This window comes from Podarcis liolepis, assembly GCF_965112155.1.
Source record: "Podarcis liolepis genome assembly, chromosome: 15".
Classification (NCBI taxonomy): domain Eukaryota; kingdom Metazoa; phylum Chordata; class Lepidosauria; order Squamata; family Lacertidae; genus Podarcis; species Podarcis liolepis.
The window spans coordinates 2,713,320-2,733,879 of NC_139566.1; the positions used below are offsets into that span (position 1 = coordinate 2,713,320).

The following is a 20,560-nucleotide window of genomic DNA, read 5'->3' on the forward strand; positions in this document are numbered from 1 at the left end:
GGCTCACCTCGTCTCTCACCGACATATTTCCTTTCACCGCCCCGCAGCTGGTGACAGTCCCTTCCGTCTCCCCGCAGTTCCCGTTCACAAGGCTCTCGGCAGATTTCCCTGCATTCTCCGGACTCGAGGCGACAGCAGCAAGCCGTGGCCGTTCTGAAGATGAGAATCAGATATTCATTGAACTCTACCGAACAATCCCCGTTGATGTCCAGCAGCTGGAACATCAGCTCAAGGGTCTGAGGGTCACCAGGGTTCTGGAAGAGGGAGAGAAAGGGAGCTAGACTGTTGGAGCGATCCACCGCATGTCATCCGTCAACATCTCCTTTATTTACAAACTGAGCCGAAACGTTTCAGTTGTATGCCTCCCTTCATTCCCCCCCAGGATTTCCCAAACTTGGGTCTCCAGCTGTTTTGGGACTACAACTCCCATCATTCCTAGCTAGCAGGACCAGTGGTCAGGGGTGGTGGGAAGTGTAGTCCAAAACCAGCTGGAGACCCACGTTTGGAAAACCCCGATTCACAGCATCCTGAGGTACTCTGCCTTATTTTTTAATTATAGCTTTATTCTTGCGAAGCATTGCTATTTGTGATAAGTAATATTTATGTAAGGACTCGGTTTGTACATGGGCAGCGGAGCACAACATGTATTCATGTGCATTTGTGGGGCTGATCCCAGGGATTTCACCACCTGAAAAGGAAAGTGGTGGCTGGCTCCTCACACAATCTCCAATTTCGAGGGGGGGGGGGGAATCTAACCAGATGGCTGGCTGAATTTGACATAGGCCACATTCACCCCCATACATTTAAAGCACAATTTACCACTAAAGACAGTGGTAATATATTATTTATATCCCACCCGTCTGGCTGGGCTTCCCCAGCCACTCTGGGCGGCTTCCAACAAAATATTAAAATACAGTAATGCATCAAACATTAAAAGCTTCCCTAAACAGGGCTGCCTTCAGATGTCTTCTAAAAGTCTGGTAGTTGTTGTTCTCTTTGACATCTGGTGGGAGGGCGTTCCACAGGGCGGGCGCCACCACCGAGAAGGCCCTCTGCCTGGTTCCCTGTAACTTTACTTCTCACAGTAAGGGAACCGCCAGAAGGCCCTCGGAGCTGGACCTCAGTGTCCGGACAGAACGATGGGGGTGGAGACACTCCTTCAGATATACTGGACCGAGGCCGTTTATGGCTTTAAAGGTCAGCACCAACACTTTGAATTGTGCTCGGAAACGTACTGGGAGCCTATGTAGTCTTTCAAGCTTACTGCCCCACCACCCTCAGTCTGCCCTCACCCAGCCCCCACCTACCTGTCCTCTTGTTCACAAGCTGTCCTGGGGTTGGCACTGCCCGTCAGTTGCCTCTTCCTCCCCAGTCTGCCCTAGAATGAGTTGTCCCCACCTGTCACTGGCTCTTGTTTTCTGGCTCCCTGCCTTTCACCTTGCAGCCACCACTGCAACCAGTATGTTTTTGATGGTGGTTCCAGCTCACCTTAATGACCTCGGCAAACTCCTCCTGAATCAGCCTTTTCATCTCCCTCCGGCACAGGGAGACCTTCCCGCCGCGATGTTGAGCGTGCTTGTAAAATATCCCCTTGATGGCACGGATGTTGTCCAGAAGGCTAGACATCTTTCCGAAGGTTGCGCTGGGACCTGTTAGCGAAAGGAAGACGATTGCTATCCATGCATCTCCTTCTTTACTCCTTGAGGGAAGAGTCAGAACATCAGAAACTGCCATATACAGTGGTACCTCGGGTTAAGTTCTGGAGGTCCGTTCTTAACCTGAAACTGTTCTTAACCTGAAGCACCACTTTAGCTAATGGGGCCTCCTGCTGCTGCTGCGCCGCTGGAGCACGATTTCTGTTCTCATCCTGAAGCAAAGTTCTTAACCCGAGGTACTATTTCTGGGTTAGCAGAGTCTGTAACCTGAAGCGTATGTAACCCGAGGTACCACTGTACTGAGTCAAACTCATAGGTCCATCTAGCTCAACAATGTCTATTTCCCTCCAAAAATTAATTTTTCTACAATCCCACCACATATGATAAAAAGATCCCTTCTTTTTCCTCACGTTTCCAACATACATTTGAGCCGGTTTTATACATTCTTGCTATCTGTACTGGTGTTATGTACCATCGATACATCATTTTCATATCGTTTTCTTTCAGTAAAGAACAATCTGTAAATTTGAAATCATTTTTCCACAGTCTTTCCCAATCTTCAAACAGTATATTATGACCTATATCTTGTGCCCAAGATACTGCAATGTTTCAACTCACCCAGGTCGGTAACAGGAACAATCTGCAGGCTTCGAGGGAGCAGGCTGGCGAACGCTGGAGATCCAACCCCTTTTTAAACGGTGCCTAATTGTAGGAGTGGAAGGCGAATTCCTCCTCAGATGACAGCCTGACTCATCTGCAGCACAGCCCTGTCTGCTTCACCGTCTCCTCCAAAGGTGTAACTTCAAAAGTGTAGCCACCTTTGGCCTGTTCCTCCCATCGCCATCACCACCACTTTTCCTTAGCAATCGTTTTTGGGGAACCCACGGCCTCAGCATGGTCCATTTCACACTTCCGAAAACATCTCGCGAATGGAAATGCAGCGAATCCTTCGAGATTCATGCTTCCCTGAATTTTGCAAGGTGCTTCTCCTGCAGAGTAATATGTACAAAAATGCACGCACTGAGGGAAAGCGTGCATAGAGATGCATATATTGGTTGTTGTTCTTTAGCCGACTCTTTGTGACCCCATGGAGCAGAGCACGCCAGGCACTTCTGTCTTCTACTGCCTCCCGCAGTTTGGTCAAGCTCAAGCTGGTAGCTTCGAGAACACTGTCCCACCATCTCGTCCTCTGTAGTCCCCTTCTCCTTGTGCCCTCCATCTTTCCCAACATCAGGGTCTTTTCCAGGGAGTCTTCTCTTCTCATGAGGTGGCCAATGTCTTGGAGCCTCAGCTTCATGATCTGTCCTTCCAGTGAGCACTCAGGGCTGATTTCCTTCCGAATGGAGAGGTTTGATCTTCTTGCAGTCCATGGGACTCTCAAGAGTCTCCTCCAGAACCATAATTCAAAAGCATCAATTCTTCGGCGATCAGCCTTCTTTATGGTCCAGCTCTCACTTCCATACATCACTACTGGGAAAACTATAGCTTTTACTATACGGACCTTTGTTGGCAAGGTGATGTCTCTACTTTTTAAGATGCTGTCTAGGTTTGGCATATATTGGTAACATGCAATAATGCATTATTTTATGCAAAAATGCTGAGAGAGAGAGAGGTTCTAATTTTTCGGGAAGAGTCCCGCCCAAATTTAATGAGCGGATCCCTTAAGATGTCATTACCCAAAGGGTCAAGGGTGTAATTAGCCCAGCTGGGCATCGGACAGTAACTCAGGTGTGCACAGTACGAAGTTACTCACATCCGTTCCCGCAAACGACGAAAGGCTCACATACACACCAACACACACAAAATCACAATCTCCTGAAACCGTTCCGAAAACGGTGCATGAACTGGCCAAGGACTTAAATTCTAACTGCTTAATTGAAGTGTTCTAGAGCCAGCCCGTTACTCACGAAAACAAGGTTCGCCTCATTCTTGATCATCCTTCCTTTCCTGTGCTTTAGCTCACTGCCACACGATTCCACAATATCAACCATCTCAGGCCCTAGGATTAGCAGGGAGCTCCCCTATTAGAGTTGTTGCTGTGGGGTGCTGGCTGGCTGGCGTTGACCCTTCCCCGGGCAGGGCCTTCTTAGTGGTGGCTCCCCGTTTGTAGAATGTGGTGTGCCTGTAATTAACATTCAATAGGAACTTTAAAACAGTCCTGGTGTTTGCCAAGACATAGGGTTTCTGTATCCCCAAAAGTGAAAATCCAGACAGAGTTGTTGAGCTACAGCTAGACTCAGTCCCCTGGTGTCCCTTGCAATGCTGTTCAGAGCACTGCCGTCTGCCCCCAGCAGAGAAGGAAGGGGGCACAGATCAAGGTGGAGGGGGCACAACAGCGGCCTTTTTGCCCTCAGAGCTAGAGCTGGCCCTAACCATCAACACGCAACGCCCACATCTTATTCTCTTTTAATTTTATTTATACTTTTCAGATATATACATTTCACTGGTTTTACAATCATTATGACATTTCAAAACTCAACTTCCTTCCCCCTCTTCCTGAGGTTCCTTAAATTTATTTTTAATATCCTCTGCATATCAAATTAACTTGCTCATTCCCCCCCTTTAAATATATACTCTGATGTAAAGGTAAAGGACTGCAAGAAGATCCAACCTCTCCATTCTGAAGGAAATGAGCCCTGAGTGCTCACTGGAAGGACAGATCCTGAAGCTGAGGCTCCAAGACTTTGGCCACCTCATGAGAAGAGAAGACTCCCTGGAAAAGACCCTGATGTTGGGAAAGATGGAGGGCACAGGGAGAAGGGGACGACACAGGACGAGATGGTGGGACAGTGTTCTCGAAGAGACCAGCATGAGTTTGACCAAACTACGGGAGGCAGTGGAAGACAGGAGGGCCTGGCGTGCTCTGGTCCATGGGGTCACGAAGAGTCAGACATGACTACGACTAAACAACAAAAAGGTAAAGGGACCCCTGACCATTAGGTCCAGTCGTGACCAACTCTGGGGTTGTGGTGCTCATCTCAGTTTATTGGCCAAGGGAGCCGATGTACAGCTTCCGGGTCATGTGGCCAGCTTCTGGTGAACCAGAGCAGTGCATGGAAACACCGTTTACCTTCCCGCCGGAGTGGTACCTATTTATCTACTTGCACCTTGATGCGCTTTCAAACTGTTAGGTTGGCAGGAGCAGGGACCGAGCAATGGGAGCTCACCCCGTCGCGGGGATTCAAACCACGACCTTCCGATCAGCAAGTCCTAGGCTCTGCGGTTTAACCCACAGCGCCACCCACGTCCCTATACTCTGATGTAGCTGCAGGTTATTTCAGTAATCCTGTCGGTGTTTTTATCTGTTTACAATTTATCTGCAAATATTCAATAAACCATTTCTGCTCTTTTATAAAAAAAATTATCTGGATTTCTTATTCTTCCGTTAAGTTTCGCCATTTCTGCATATTCCACAAGTTTTTGTATCTATTCTTCCTTTGCTGGAACTTCTTCTTCTTTCCAGTTTTTGGGCAAGTAACATTCTCGCCGCTGTAGCCGCATACATGAATAAATTTACGTACAATTTAGGTTGTTCTGTCCCTATGATTCCAGGATTTTTCTTTGCAGCCATGAGACCTCGGAAGCTACTCGTTTGGAAAGATAAAGCGAAGTTATCTGGATGAAGAAGCCAGAAATGCTCCAATATTTGTCATCTGAAATGCACACAGAAGAACCTGTGATAACTTCTCAATTAAGCGAGCGGGCTGGGGATTTTATTTGCTTATCATTTCTCAGGGAGACAGAGAGTTCCCTCTCTCTTGTTTTTCCCCATCATTTCTTGGCTTCAGAGAATGCTTTTCCTGTTTCATGTGTCACAGATCACCCGCTTTGTTTTTCTTTCTTTTTTGAATGGAAAAGAGATTAAACAGTCACGCTTTGCAGGAAAACGTCAGCTCGTTTAAAAAAAATTAAGTACAGTGGTACCTTGGTTCTCAAACTTAATCCGTTCCAGTGTTTTGAATGTGTTATAAACATGCAACACCAGGTGGCGCTGGAGAGCAAAAAAAAATTCTAAGCAACTTTGCATAGTGTTTTTTTTCTTCTTACTTTCGTTATAACGATTTAATTTCTGTCTTATTTATAGCATTGGTTTCCACACACCCCCATGTGTTGATCCACCCACAGTGGGACCACAGAGGTTTGCATAAGTACAAAGACTCCTTGGGGGGGGGGACTTTGTGTTGGTGGGTGGTGGGATCTCAAACACACCAAAAATTGACTGAGCATGCCCAGTGGCCACAGAACGCCCGACTGACTGTTGGGGGGGACGGGACGGAAAACCAGGTGGGAACTGAAATGGAACGGAGTGTCCTTCCTGAGGCTATGGCTGGCTGTCAACCTAACTAGGACCACTTCGTGTTGCAACGTTTTGTTGCGGATTTCACAAATCGCAGCCGATCAATCATGGTAATTGTGCCCTTACGAAATGGCAACAAGGGACTCAGCATATCCTCAGGACCTAGCAGGGCGAAAGACAACTCTGCTCTGTTTGTTTTCTCCATGCCAACCTCTCCTTTGCCAAGAAAAAGTCTTGCTGTTCCCATCGCAGAGGGCGGGGAGTTGTTGGTGAGGAGACAGGATCTGACCTATATTTCTTTTCACTGGACGCTGACCAAGAATGACGTCAACGAGTCTACCTTCCAACAGCCTTTTCTTGCAAGCCTCCAAAAAGGGCATCACTCTCTTCTGTAGTAAAAGCTGGGATGGACAGGAATATCACCATTTAGAATGTGTAAAGTTAGCTGCCTCGAAAATTTGAAAAGGCATGCGCCGGCGTAGTTTGAATATTGGTCCTTAGATAGCCTTGCGGTCTGGCGGGCTTCTGGGCTAGACGTCTCAGGAAACCTGATTTTGCACCTGTATTTGGTTGTAAACTGGAGTCAACTGGCCCTAACCTTGCGTTTAGATCAACCACCAGCAGGACCTTTGCCCCTGGATGGGAAAGTTCATTGGCAGTAATTTAGGTGGAGCATGAAGATCACGCAGATTTGGTACTGAAGTCTTCTTGAAAGACCTACACTGGATCCCAGTATGTTTCCGAGCGCAATTCAAAGTGTTGGTGGTGACCTTGAAAGCCCTAAACGGCCTCGGTCCAGTATAGGAGCCGTCTCTACCAGGGTCCAGCTCCGAGGGCCTTCTGGCAGTTCCCTCCCTGCAAGAAGCGAAGTTACAGGGAACCAGGCAGAGGGCCTTCTCGGTGGTGGCGCCCGCCCTGTGGAACGCCCTCCCGTCAGATGTCAAGGCAACAAACAACTACCGTATTTTTTGCACCATAACACTCACTTTTTTCCTTCTAGAAAGTAAGGGGAAATGTCTGTGCGTGTTATGGAGCGAATGCCAGCGGGTGGCGGGGGGAATCTGCTGCAGTCGTGAGCAGAGGATCCATGGTTCCCCTTCCTTCCCTCCTCCGTGGTTACAAAGCATGGATCCACATGGATCCTCAGGATTTTTGCATTGGGCTACTCCAAACTCACTGTCAGATCACATGTCTGTGGCCACAGCATGAACCACAAAAATCATATATCCACTATTTCATGTAGAATATTTTTTTCTTGTTTTCCTCCTCTAAAAACTATGTGCGTGTTATGGTCTGGTGCGTGTTATAGAGCAACTGAAGGCAGCCCTGTTTAGGGAAGCTTTTAATGTTTAATAGGTTATTGTATTTTAGTGTTTTGTTGGAAGCCGCCCAGAGTGGCTGGGGAAACCCAGCCAGATGGGTGGGGTATAAATAATAAACTATTATTATTATTATTATTATTATTATTATTATTATTACTTTAAAACAAGAAAAGGAGGGACCCATCACCTTTACCATGGCCGTATTACCCATAGAGGCTAGTGGCGCAGGACGCCAGGCTGCCAAGTTCTGGAGGGCTCCAGGGAAAAAGGCGGAGGCTGGATGCAGTGCCTCCTGGCATCAGCTCGCCACCCTCGCCCGCCATGCCGCGCCAAAGCAGCGCCGCACCCAGAGCCTCCGCCTGCCGTGGCCACCGCGGCACGAAGCGGCCAGCTGAGCCGGGAGACGCCGCGTCCAGCCTGCGCCTCTTCCCTACCAGAAAAGCTGCCCTCCAGCCACTGTCCACCTCCTCCAGCACCGCTGGCAGCACCGTCCTCCCTAAAATAATAATAATAATAATAATAATAATAATAATAATAATAATAATAATAATAATATATTATTTATACCCCGACCATCTGGCTGAGTTTCCCCAGCCACTCTGGGCGGCTCCCAATCGAGTGTTAAAACCAACACAGGATTAAATATTTAAAACTTCCCCAAACAGGGCTGCCTTCAGATGTCTTTTAAATATAGGATAGCTGCTTATTTCCTTCACATCTGAAGGGAGGGCGTTCCACAGGGTGGGAGCCACTACTGAGAAGGCCCCCTGCCTGGTTCCTTGTAACTTAGCTTCTTGCAGTGAGGGAACCGCCAGAAGGCCCTCGGAGCTGGACCTCAGCGTCCAGGCAGAACGATGGGGGTGGAGATGCTCCTTCAGGTATACAGGACCGAGGCCATTTAGGGCTTTCAAGGTCAGCACCAACACTTTGAATTGTCCTTGGAAACGTACTGGGAGCCAATGTAGGTCTTTCAAGACCGGTGTTATGTGGTCTCGGCAGCCGCTCCCAGTCACCAGTCTAGCTGCCGCATTCTGGATTAGTTGTAGTTTCCTGGTCACCTTCAAAGGTATTCCCACATAGAGTGCATTGCAGTAGTCCAAGCAGGAGATAACCAGAGCATGCACCACTCTGGCAAGACAGTCCGCAGGCAGGCAGGGTCTCATTCTGCGTACCAGGTGGAGCTGGTAGACAGCTGCCCTGGATGCAGAATTGACCTGCGCCTCCATGGACAGCTGTAAGTCCAGAATGACTCCCAGGCTGCGCACCTGGTCCTTCAGGGGCACAGTTGCCCCATTCAGGACCAGGGAATCTCCCACACTTGCCTGCCCCCTGTCCCCCAAAAACAGTCCTTCTGTCTTGTCAGGATTCAACCTCAATCTGTTAGCTGCCAAAGGTGGACAACTCTGGGAAACGGGGGGGGGGGGGGCGGATGGAGCTTTGCACCCCAGCGCTGGATATGCTTACTTCCGCAAGGTTGGAATGTCTTGGAAACACAACACTTCCTAATCCTCAGATTTTTCTCTTTAGACGTGGATGGGTTCAACTCTCATTTAAAGGAGGTCCTAGGCTAGTAACACATTTAAAGCAACTTTATTGTACAAATAACTCCACATTAGCAGAAACTGAGTGATATTTGTAAAGAAAAAGATGAGAGGAGTGTATACCACGCAGAAAGAAATGATATTATGTAACGTAAACCTGTGTAGAAAAGAATGTTATATCAAACACTATAATGAGAAGGATGGGAAGGATGAGTACTTTTACTATGTAAATAACTTTGTCTTTCTTTGATTTCTTTGTTTCTTATCTTTGTTACTTCTTTATTTTTTATTTCTTTATAAATTTTCTATTTCTCATAATTTTCCTTTTTTTACCTGTTAAGAGAATGTTTGTATAGATATGCAAATTTTTTAATCAATAAAGATTTATTTTTTTAAAAAAGCACTACAATCCCACTTTAAACAGTCGTGGCTTCCCCCAAAGAATCCTGGGAGTTGTAGTTTTATAAGGGTGCTGAGAGATGTTAGGAGGCCTCTCATCGCCCTCCCAGAGCTACAATTCCCAGAGGGGCTTAACAATCGATCCCTCTTCCCAGGGAGCTCTGGGAATTGTAGTTCCGTGAGGGGGATACAGCTCTCTAAACAGCATCCTTAGCAAACTACAGCTCCCAGAATTCTTTGGGGTGTAAGCCGTGACTGTTTAAAGCAGTATCACAGCCTTTTAAACATATGGTATGGATGTGGCCCTAGTCATCCCCAAACTCGGCCCTCCAGATGTTTTGGGCCTACAACTCCCATAATCCCTAGCTAGCAGGACCAGTGGTCAGGGATGATGGGAATTGTAGTCCCGAAACATCTGGAGGGCCGAGTTTGAGGAAGGCTGCCCTAGTCTGTCAAATGGCCAAGTTGTAACTCAAGTTTTAGCATTAAAGCTGTTGCTCTCGTCATCTCGTATACGCGATATCCTCTCAAGTAAACATTCTGGATCTTGTGGAGAACGTGCTCCGCTATGCCAGGTTTCAATAAACATTGCCCAATTCTGTCTCGACCTATTAGGTTTCTGGGTTTTCTTTCCCTCTTAAACAGCTTATCAAGGCTGAGATCACAGGTGAAAATGATCTTGGCAAGTAAAAGCCCGGGAGGAGTGGCGGCTTGCGATGGCACCCAGCTGAGAGGTGCCAGAACTGCGCTAGAGAACACTCTGGCTGGGAAAAGAAAGCACTGGCTGTGGGAATTGTAGTTGCCAGACTGCATTTGAAAAGGGAGGTGTAAGCCCTTACGGTCAAAAGACAATCTGAAAGCTTTTCCCATTTCCTTCCTCCTTGCAGAGAAATATGTGAGGTCAATTTGGGAGAGACAAAATGGCTTCAGGATTGTTCTCCTGTAACATTTCAGACATGTGGTTTATATAATTGTGTATGCGCTTGCCTCGTACATTTATGAACATTTATTTTATATTTGAAACCTTAGAATTCTTATAACAATACCATCCAACTCGGTGGCCATCACTGCCTCTGGTGGGAGCAAATTCCATTGTTTAAGTATGAGCTTTGTGAAGAAGTCCATTTGTTTGTCTCTCCTGAATCTTCCCAAATTCGGCCTCATTGGATGAACCCATTGGGTTCTAGTGAGGTGCTGTATCTCTCATCAAGGAGTTCTGCAGCGGAAGGGAAGCGCCGTTGCTTGAGGCGAACTCGGGCCGAAATATACTCAGAGTCGAGAGTGGATTTCACGCTCTTTATTCAGCTCATAGTGGTGAGGAGGAATGGAAGTTCCCCCAGAATGTCTGCTTTATATACATTATTTACACAATGGGCCCCACATGATTGGCTAATTCCGGGATTCTCCTGTAGGCCAATCAGGTTGCGGATTCACTTCCACCTGGAGCTGGATTGGGTGGCTCCTGAATCCTATTGTTCTAGGACCAATCAGACTACTGCATTCTGAATCCTATTGTTCTTGGACCAATCAGACTGCTGCATTCTGAATCCTATTGTTCTAGGACCAATCAGACTGCTGCATTCTGAATCCCATTGTTCTAGGACCAATCAGACTGCTGCCTTTTGGATCCTATTCAACTCAGTACATAACACGGGCGGAATGCAACATGATGCCCATTGATGGTTTAGAATTTTTTGAATTCTGGTGCTGGAGAAGACTCTTGAGAGTCCCATGGACTGCAAGAAGATCGAACCGATCCATTCTTAAGGAAATCAGCCCTGAGTGCTGACTGGAAGGACAGATCCTGAAGCTGAGGCTCCAAGACTTTGGCCACCTCATGAGAAGAGAAGACTCCCTGGAAAAGACCCTGATGTTGGGAAAGATGGAGGGCGCAAGGAGAAGGGGATGACAGAGGACGAGATGGTGGGACAGTGTTCTCAAAGCTACAAACATGAGTTTGACCAAACTGCAGGAGGCAGTGGAAGAGAGGAGTGCCTGGCGTGCTCTGGTCCAGGGGGTCACGAAGAGGCGGACATGACTAAACAACATCAACATTGTCAGTTCCTATCTCTCCAGTTATCCGAATGTCGACTGGATAAATGAGGCCGCGCTGTTATGCGCCAAACCAGAGAAGTGAGTTGCTCGAGCTGTTATGTGCCAAACAAACTCCCCTTTAACGCATCGTTTCAAAGAGGCAGGAAGGACTTGCCGCTAAAGTATTTGCAAACATTTGCCACCGCTTGGAAGAATGATTCCTTTGTGCTAAACTACCTAGCAAAACCGAGGCAGGCGGCTTGCCAAAGAATCGGGGAGCGGGGCGAATATTTCAGTCCGGCCCTGAATCCAGAAAGGCCCCAAGAAGATAGATCAGCTGTCATGTCGACAGAACTGGACACTCTGTAACGTGGAGTTTCCGCCTCCCTCCAAATTGTGCACCCTCCTCAAATGTACTCTTGAGTTTCTTAGCACGCTAGTGGGTTTAGGAAAGGAAAAAAAATATGAATGGTTGTGTTTATCCGGCCCGAAAGCCCTCTAGTGGGAAACTGAGCAACTCGCCGTGAGTCACACAAAAGAGTGACGTCGGAAAGCCTAAGGTATAAACAGCGGGACGGAAATCTTGTCTGATGCCAGCTGGTCACCTAGAGATCCGAGGAAACGAGACGGGGGAATTCGAGAAAAGGAGAAAGGGGGACATGAAGGAACAATGGCAGGTAATTGGCTCTGTTGGGCTGGGTTGTGAGGGGCAAGTCAGCTGGAGAGGTTTTCCCAGGAAAGAGAGAGGAGGGGAAAAACTCAAGACGTGGTGGGGATAACTTTTTCCTCCTAGCAGACAGGTTGCGTGATGTACGATGGAGGAAAGCAGACTGCTTGAGGCTGGTACCTTGCAAGTCTGTGTGTGCCAAGAAACTCCAGAGGTAGCCAGCTCTACAGATCCTGAAATTTTTCACCTTTTATCTATTTTGCATTCTGTCGTGGCATCGTGCACACACGTCTATGCGATGGCAACGCCGCACAAGGAACTTTCTACGCTCGGCCTGCAACGATGGGAAATTCCATTGCACCGGGTGGCTTTGGAGATTTCAGCTGGAAACATCCAAAGAGTGTTTCTTGGGGGGCACATAGAGCAGGAATTTGCCTGTTTTTAAAACGGAAACGAGAGGCGAGATTTGTGCTCCTGCCGGAAAAATCACAGCGTATGTATGTTTGGCGTTCGCCAGGCTGAACGGAGGCATCCAATTTCTGGGACCACAGAGCGCAAGGCATGCCATTGGCCACAGCTGCCATTCCACTGTGTTTGAGGACAATTAGGAATGCGCAAGCTGGAATTTCAGGCGCACCTTTTGAGAGCAGCTTACCCTCCCACATAGAAACAAGCCTTTCATTTTGGGTCACTTTTTGCATTTCTGTGAAAAGGTTTGCAGGACTAGCCTGAGGGGCAGGGGAGAGGAAATATGTCCCTGTTGCCAAGGCGGTCAGGATGCTCTCCTGCTTTGCAATGCACGTCCCCTTGTGGTGTAGCTACATAAATGACCAGACAACAAACCAGCCGGATTTGGGACTCCCGCTTCACGATTCTTCATATATCATTCCCTCTAACAGCGAGCGCAGCTGGCGACTGGCGACAGGACTGTAATCATAATAATGTAAGAAGAGCCTTCTGGATCAGGCCAGGGGCTCACCTAGCCTGGCACCATAGGCACCAACTCCCAGGGCCTTGTTTGCAGTGGCTCCCCATTTTTGGAATGCTCTCCCCAGGGAGGTCCGGCTGGCGCCTTCATTAGACACCAGGCAAGTGGCGCTGGGGATGCGGGTGGCGCTGTGGGTTAAACCACTGAGCCTAGGGCTTGCCAATCAGAAGGTCAGTGGTTCGAATCCCCGCGACGGGGTGAGCTCCCGTTGCTCGGTCCCTGCTCCTTCCAACCTAGCAGTTCAAAAGCACGTCAAAGTGCAAGTAGATAAATAGGTACCGCTCTGGTGGGAAGGTAAACGGCATTTCCGTGCGCTGCTCTGGTTCGCCAGAAGTGGCTTAGTCCTGCTGGCCACATGACGCGGAAGCTGTATGCCGGCTCCCTCAACCAATAAAGCGAGATGAGCGCCACAACCCCAGAGTCAGCCATGACTGGACCTAATGGTCAGGGTCCCTTTACCTTTAAGAACATCATATCCTCCTAAATTTCTCTGGTGATAATAGGGACATCCTATTCCGTAAGAGGAAACCCTGGTTTAAAACAGTGAGGAGTAGAATCCTTGTGGAAGGGCCATAGCTCATGGGTTAGAGCAGTTGCTTTGAACACAGGAGGTCCCAGGATCAGCCTCGACTAGGAGATACGTTGCTCAGCTTTCCACCCCGCACAGCGAGAGCTCCGGCTTCGAGTTCCCTCCTCCTCCTGACATTTGAAAACTTTTCAGAGGACTCAGGAGAGCAGAATGACGTCAGTGGCAAAGAGCTACTTAGCTACGCTCCGACAGGTAGCCGGTTTAATGACTCTGTTACGAGGTGCTGGAGCCGCCTTTTGGCTTTTGCCAGGGGCAAGGACTCTCTCTCGCTCTCTCTCCCACACATCCCTTTCAAAGGAAGCAAAGACCACGGGGTCATGGGGACTAGAAAGGGCACTGCTGTGTTTTGCAAAGAGGCTTTCAGGTGGCCATGTGGCTTTGAAAGAGGATGGGACAAATTCTTTCTTCACGGGACTGCGGAACTCCCTCCCACAGGAATGGCCACCCCATTTGGACGGCTTTAAAAGGGGACTGGGGGAAATCGCAGAGGGAAATGATATCAATGGCTGCTCGCCACAGTGGCTCAGCAGGAGGGGAGAGCGCTCCTGTGTTCGAATCCTTCTCACTGGTTTCCCACGCAGGCATCTGGATGGCCACTGCGAGAACAGGGTGCTGGACTGGTTGGCCCATGGGCCGGATCCAGAAGGGCTAAACTTACGTTCTTATGAGCGGTGATGAAGGGGGTTGTTCAGCACAGTTACATTTAGTGGCGCATGTGAGAATCAAAAGGGGTTGTGTGTGGAGGAAAGAAGGAATTATGAAAACAAACAAATAAGCAGGGATTGATGGGAGTGTATTGGTGGGCTGAAAGGCAGCGGTGCCTAGTGAGTGGATCAGCCACTTTGCACCAGTGCACATGAAGTAGGTTTTCTTCCAACACCCGTAGCTCCTTTCAGCCTTGTGACAACCATGTAAAGTATTTTGCTCAAGAAGAAAGCATCCTCCAAATTCGCTGGGGGGGGGATGGAAATAGTAGTGGAGGAAGGCAGGTCCCCTCCTGGGGGCGCAGGACTCCATGGGATTGTCGAGCCTGGAACCCAGCATCTGGTTTTGAACTCAGCAACCCGAAAGAAAAGAAGAGTTTCTAGTCTTCATGAGACCTGAAAATGCTTTGTTCTTCACCCTCTGGCTGGACACTGGTGAATGTCCACTAGGGGAAAGGGGGGCTGGAGTCTGACTGGGGAGAGGGGTCCGTGATCCGTGGGGACCTGTGTCAGCCAGGAGGCCAGAGTCGGAGGCAGGGGAAGCTTCAGAGCTGGAGGGTGGAGCGCTGGAGGAAGAAGAGGAAGAGGCAGGCCAGGCAAGTGCAGGACTTCCCCACCCTCTCCGGCACCACTGCCTCCCAGAACCAGGAGGGGGTGAAAAGGGAGGAGCAGAGGGCATTTCCATGCAGGCCTAGTCTCTGGCTGGCTGTGTATAGCGCATCGAGGGGAAGGTATATAACTGGGGAGGGGGTCCCCTGTTGCTGCAACTGCTGCTCCATAGATCTGGGAATAGCTGCCTAGACGCTAGGCTAGTGGGGGGCAGTATTTGGAGCCGAGAGAGGGTCACCTTTGACCCCAAAGAGTTAACTATCAGCCATGTGCAATTCTTTCAACAATGTCTAGGCAACACAATGACCATATATACGTAATAGGCAATCTTTATAGAATTCCTTCAAATCATAAAAAGTTCAAAATGAAATCTTTAGTCTCAAAGTCTCTGAAAACCTTTAAATGAAGTGAGGTGCCAAACTTTGTACGGTGGAAAACAAGCTGTGAAGCTTTGTGTATTCAACAATGATGTCCAACACTGAATTTTGTACGGTGGAAAACAAGCTGTGAAACCATCTTATTTCAGCAGTGACTACATTATTACATGAGCACTGTTCCACAGAATTTGATATTTTCATTTATATATACACTCGTTCGAAATAAGATGGGTTTATGAAGCATTCTATATCCACCCACCACGCTGGTGAAGAATTCTACAAAACAGTAGTCAGTATCCAGATATCTGTTCAGTGTTGGACATCATTGTTGAATACACAAAGCTTCACAGCTTGTTTTCCACCGTACAAAGTTTGGCACCTCACTTCATTTAAAGATTTTCAGAGACTTTGAGACTAAAGATTTCATTTTGAACTTTTTATGATTTGAAGGAATTCTATGTTGTTTAGTCGTTTAGTCGTGTCCGACTCTTTGTGACCCCCTGGACCAGAGCACACCAGGCACTCCTGTCCTCCACTGCCTCCCGCAGTTTGGTCAAACTCATGCTGGTAGCTTTGAGAACACTGTCCCACCATCTCTGTCGTCCCCTTCTCCTTGTGCCCTCCATCTTTCCCAGCATCAGGGTCTTTTCCAGGGAGTCTTCTCTTCTCATGAGGGGGCCAAAGTCTTGGAGCCTCAGCTTCAGGATCTGTCCTTCCAGTGAGCACTCAGGGCTGATTTCCTTAAGAATGGAGAGGTTTGATCTTCTTGCAGTCCATGGGACTCTCAAGAGTCTCCTCCAGCTCCAGAATTCAAAAGCAACAATTCTATAAAGATTGTCTATTATGTATGTATGGTCATTGTGTTGCCTAGACATTGTTGACGTTCTCTTTGCAACACAGGGTTTGTTTGGATACTATGTGCAATTCTTTGGCTTGGGGGTGTCCTTGACACCCTCCAAAGCTGTAGCAGAGAGATTGGACGTGTCCCTGGGACTTTGGCCGTGGCAAATTATCTCTTCCTCCCTCAGGGTGCTAACCATTTCCTATCTTTCTTCCCAGACCACCCTGAGAATCCTTGGCGCTCTCACGGGACCTCTGCCCTCCATCCCGCTGTGAATTCCCCCTCGCCCGGCCTCCTCCTGCCCTGAGATGTTCTCCAGAAGGAAGCCCCCCAGCCCCTGCCCCACCCTCCCCAACGTGATCACGCCGGACACGATCCCCACCTTCTTCATCCCTCCCAACTTGGCCAGCCTGCAGGGGCAGCGCACATGCAGGAGCGACAGGCCCGACGGCCGCGGGATCCTGGCCCGGTCGGCCGAGCAGCACGTCATCCAAGTGGAGAGCCCGGAGGAGGGGGAGGTCCAGGCCGTGGGGCGCCTCTACAGCACCTCCTCCATGCCCCACCTCGCCAGCCCCACGGGCTTGCCCTTCCTGCCCGAGAGCCCGCACACCCGCCGCCGGGAGTCCCTCTTCCACGGTGGACGCCTGCCGCGCCGGTTGCAAGGGGCCCGGTTCTCCGCTCCGCCGACGAGGCCTTCCCTGCAGCCCGGTTTGATGTTCGACAGTGACACGGCCTCCTCCACCGAGACGTCCCCTTTCAGCTCTCCCCTGCTGCCGCGGCCTCTGAGCTGCCCTCCGTTCTGTCCGGCCTACCGGTATCGCCGAAGATTCGCCTTCTGCTCCAGCGACCTCGGCGTTGCCCCACGGCCCAGCTCCTTGTCCACGGAGGAGACCAGCTCTGCCGACACCAGCCCCAGCTTTCCGCGCCGGGAGAAGGATCCCCCCTGGGGCTCCCCTGCCCCGCTGCCGCTCTTCCCGCTGGACCTGATCCGTTGCCACGAGCGGCTCACCAAGGAGGTGGTGCTGACGGTGAGCAAAGGCGGGCGGCTGAGGCTGTCCAGCGAGTACCTGCAGCCCCAGGGGCGCCTCCGCGTCCGGCTGGTGTGCGCCGAGGCCTTCTACCCTCCCCACTGCGACCCGCGACACTTCAGCTGCTGCGTCTCCTTGCAGCTGCGGCCCGGGGAAGGCCTGAGGCAGCGCAGCGCCGTTGTCAAGAGGAGCCGCAACCCCATCTTCAACGAGGACTTCTTCTTTGAGGGCGTCTCCCCGGAGGAGCTATCCAGGTGCAGCCTGAGGCTCAAGGTGCTCAACAAGGGCTCTGGCCTCCGGAGGGACGCGCTGCTGGGGGAGTGCGACGTCCCTCTGGATTGCCTGCTGCCCTGAAGGGGGCGTCGGTGGGCGGGCAACTCCCCGACAGGAAGTCGCTGCTGTCGGCAGGAAGTCGGTTCAGTTGGCAGGAAGAGGCATGAGCAACTCACCGACAGGAAGTTGATGCTGTTGGCAGGAAGTCACTTCCGTTGGCAGGAAGAGGCATGGACCACTCCCTGACAGGAAGTGGATGCTGTCGGCAGGAAGTCAGTTCAGTTAGCAGGAAGAGTCATGGGCAACTCACTGACAGGAAGTGGATGCTGTCGGCAGGAAGTCAGTTCAGTTGGCAGGAAGAGGCATGGGCAACTCATCGATAGGAAGTGGATGCTGTCGGCAGGAAGTCAGTTCAGTTAGCAGGAAGAGGCATGGGCAACTCCCCGACAGGAAGTGGATGCTGTCGGCAGGAAGTCAGTTCAGTTAGCAGGAAGAGGCATGGGCAACTCCCCGACAGGAAGTGGATGCTGTCGGCAGGAAGTCACTTCCGTTGGCAGCAAGAAGCATGGCTTCTCTTTCTCAGGGTCTTCCATCTTAGCAAAGAGGGTCTTTCTGCCGGCCAGGTAGACCTTTGTAAGAACACTAGAAGAGCCTGGTTGCTGGATCAGACCCATCCAGTCCAGCATCTCACCATGGGACACCCAAGGCCTGTGGTGGGAATCCCTCAAGCCCACTCTGCCACCATTGTGTCATGGAAGACCTCTGGGCCGCAGCCGGATGGGTCCTGTTTCGAATCAATCTGTGGACAGTATGAAAAAACAGCTCTTCCTGTGTTTTGAGTCGCCGGGCTGCGTTTGACAGCAACACACACAAACACCCTGCAAATATTTCCGGGGGAAAGGTCTCAAAGTGGGGACTCTGGTTACCACATCGAGGCTCATGACTGGATGCCAACAGCAGAGGGCGCTGTCGGGCTATACATTTCAGCACTTGGGTGCCACCAACACAGCAGGATGTAAGGAGGATCTGCAATTTTTGAGGTGGACAGTTGTTGGGGCACCAAGAGTGAGGCCCTCTGAGGCCCATGGCACTGGCCTGACTGGTCCCTCAATATGAGCCGCTGAAATCCTCTCCAAGCTTGAAATGTGTATCTCCAAGGTGACACATTCCTATATTGTCACACACGTACTGGGGGCGGGGAATACCCAATAATAACAGTAATAATTTATTATTTGTACCCCGCCCATCTGGCTGGGTTTCCCCAGCCACTCTGGGCGGCTTCCAACAAAGACCAAAAATACATTAAAATGTCACACATTAAAAACTTCCCTGAACAGGGCTGCCTTCAGATGTCTTCTGAATGTCAGGTAGTTCTTTATCTCTCTGACATCTGGTGGGAGGGCGTTCCACAGGGCAGGTGCCACCACCGAGAAGGCCCTCTGCCTGGTTCCCTGCACCCAAGCTGTTCAGCATTGAGGCAGCCTGTCTCAGGAGATGATGGGGTCTTCTTCATGGGAGATATGTGAGCAGAGGGTGGACAGCCGTAGGCCAGGGATGCTGTGGTCACAAGATTGTGCCCTGAGCAAATGAGGGTTTGGGATAACGGTCTGCCGGTCATCTAGCTCATTCTATTACAGTGGTACCTCAGGTTAAGTACTTAATTCGTTCTGGAGGTCCGTACTTAACCTGAAACTGTTCTTAACCTGAAGCACCACTTTAGCTAATGGTGCCTCCTGCTGCTGCCGCGCCGCCGGAGCACAATTTCTGTTCTCATCCTGAAGTTTTTAACCTGAGTTACTATTTCTGGGTTAGTGGAGTCTGTAACCTGAAGCGTATGTAACCTGAAGCGTATGTAACCCGAGGTACCACTGTATTCTGCTCCCTGCTTGGAGAGAAATGGCCAGCCAGCGCCCAGAATAAGCACCTTCCTTTTGGGCTGCCAGGTTCTCACGTCCATTTCCTCCTCCCATCAGCTATTGCCCTGCAGGCTACATGACCCTCAGGTTCCTTCCAACTCTCTGATTCTATGTTTTCCAAGGGTTTGAAATACAGTCGGAGCTTGGAATCCGTTCCGGATGTCCGTTCTGCTTCCAAAATGTTCGGAAACCAAAGCGCGGCTTCCGATTGGCTACAGGAAGCTCCTGCAGCCAATCAGAAGCAGCGGAAGCCCCATTGGATGTTTGGCATCCGAAAATAGTTCGCAAACCTGTTGTGTACTGAGTTGACTAGGATCCAGAATGCAGCAGTCTGATTGGTCCGCAGGAGGCACCCAATCCAACTCCGGGTGGAAGTGAATCCGCAACCTGATTGGCCTACAGGAGAATCCCAGAATTAGCCAATCACGTGGGGCCCATTGTGTAAATAAGGTATATAAAGCAGACATTTCGGTGGGACTTGCATTCCTCACTGCTCTGAGCTGAATAAAGAGCATGAAATCCACACTCGACCCTGAGTATATTTCAAAACCAGACCAGTCACTTCCAGGTTTGTGGCGCTTGGGAACCAGAATGTCTGAGAGCTAAGCTGTTCGAAAACCAAGGTATGACTGCTTGAAATCAAGTGGCAGGGAGTTCCAAAGTGTAGGCTCTGCCACACTAAACAAGGGAGTTCTCACAAATGCGGAACAGGGATTATGTGGTACCTGTAGCTTTTGGTGCCAGTTCTGCTGATCAAAGTGGTCAAGGGACAGTTTCACTGGTACCAGCAGACTTTTCATTTTCAGTGCAGTCCAATATTTAATTTAAAAAAAGAGGAGGGTTAACTACCAGGGCAGCAGAAATTAATCCTGCCTCAACCTTACCTCCTTTAATAGCCAGCAGGGCCCTCTGTGGCTGGTGGGTGATGCAAAAGAATGACAGCGGGCAGTTAGGATAGCGCCCAGGAAAGGTACAGAACCTGAGACTTCTGGGTCACCCCAAAAGTTCAAATAGATACAGAAGGGTCTGTTTTCCAGGTGAGGGCTGGGGAAGAAATGTCCTCAGAAATTCACACATCACCAAACCTTACAAGGCACCAAAAAGTGTGGCAATATATACCGTATTTTTTGCTCCATAAAACACACTTTCCCCCTCTTAAAATCCAAGGGGAAATGTCTGTGCATCTTATGGAGTGAATGTGTGGTCCCTCAGGCTGGGGGGGGGGGACCCAGGCTTCTCCCGCCAGCCCCACAAGTTCTGGGAGCAGCGGGAAAGCTGCGCACAGCCTGCACGCTGTTCCCTGAGCTGCTTTTGGGGGCT

At 49.9% G+C, this 20,560-nt stretch overlaps 1 protein-coding gene across 3 annotated transcripts; it reads left to right on the forward strand.

Annotated features, from left to right (window-relative positions):
• The first annotated feature begins 11,604 nt into the window (after positions 1–11,604).
• C2CD4D (C2 calcium dependent domain containing 4D) lies at positions 11,605–19,576 on the forward strand. Of its 3 annotated transcripts, none has more exons than XM_083477316.1 (3): positions 11,605–11,925; positions 16,242–17,416; positions 17,618–19,576. In XM_083477316.1, exon 2 carries the CDS (start codon positions 16,332–16,334, stop codon positions 17,403–17,405), a length of 1,074 nt encoding a protein of 357 aa, XP_083333442.1. In that variant the 5' UTR covers positions 11,605–11,925; positions 16,242–16,331; the 3' UTR covers positions 17,406–17,416; positions 17,618–19,576. The 3 variants fall into 3 exon arrangements, with proteins under 3 accessions (XP_083333442.1, XP_083333441.1, XP_083333440.1); XM_083477315.1 differs by having other exon boundaries at positions 16,242–17,412; positions 17,614–19,576; XM_083477314.1 differs by having other exon boundaries at positions 11,606–11,925; positions 16,242–19,576.
• Positions 19,577–20,560: the final 984 nt, after the last annotated feature.

What these genes read in the sequence shown, in the direction of transcription:
- C2CD4D (XM_083477316.1), top strand. Translation starts at nt 16,332, where the DNA reads ATGTTCTCCAGAAGGAAGCCCCCCAGCCCCTGCCCCACCCTCCCCAAC.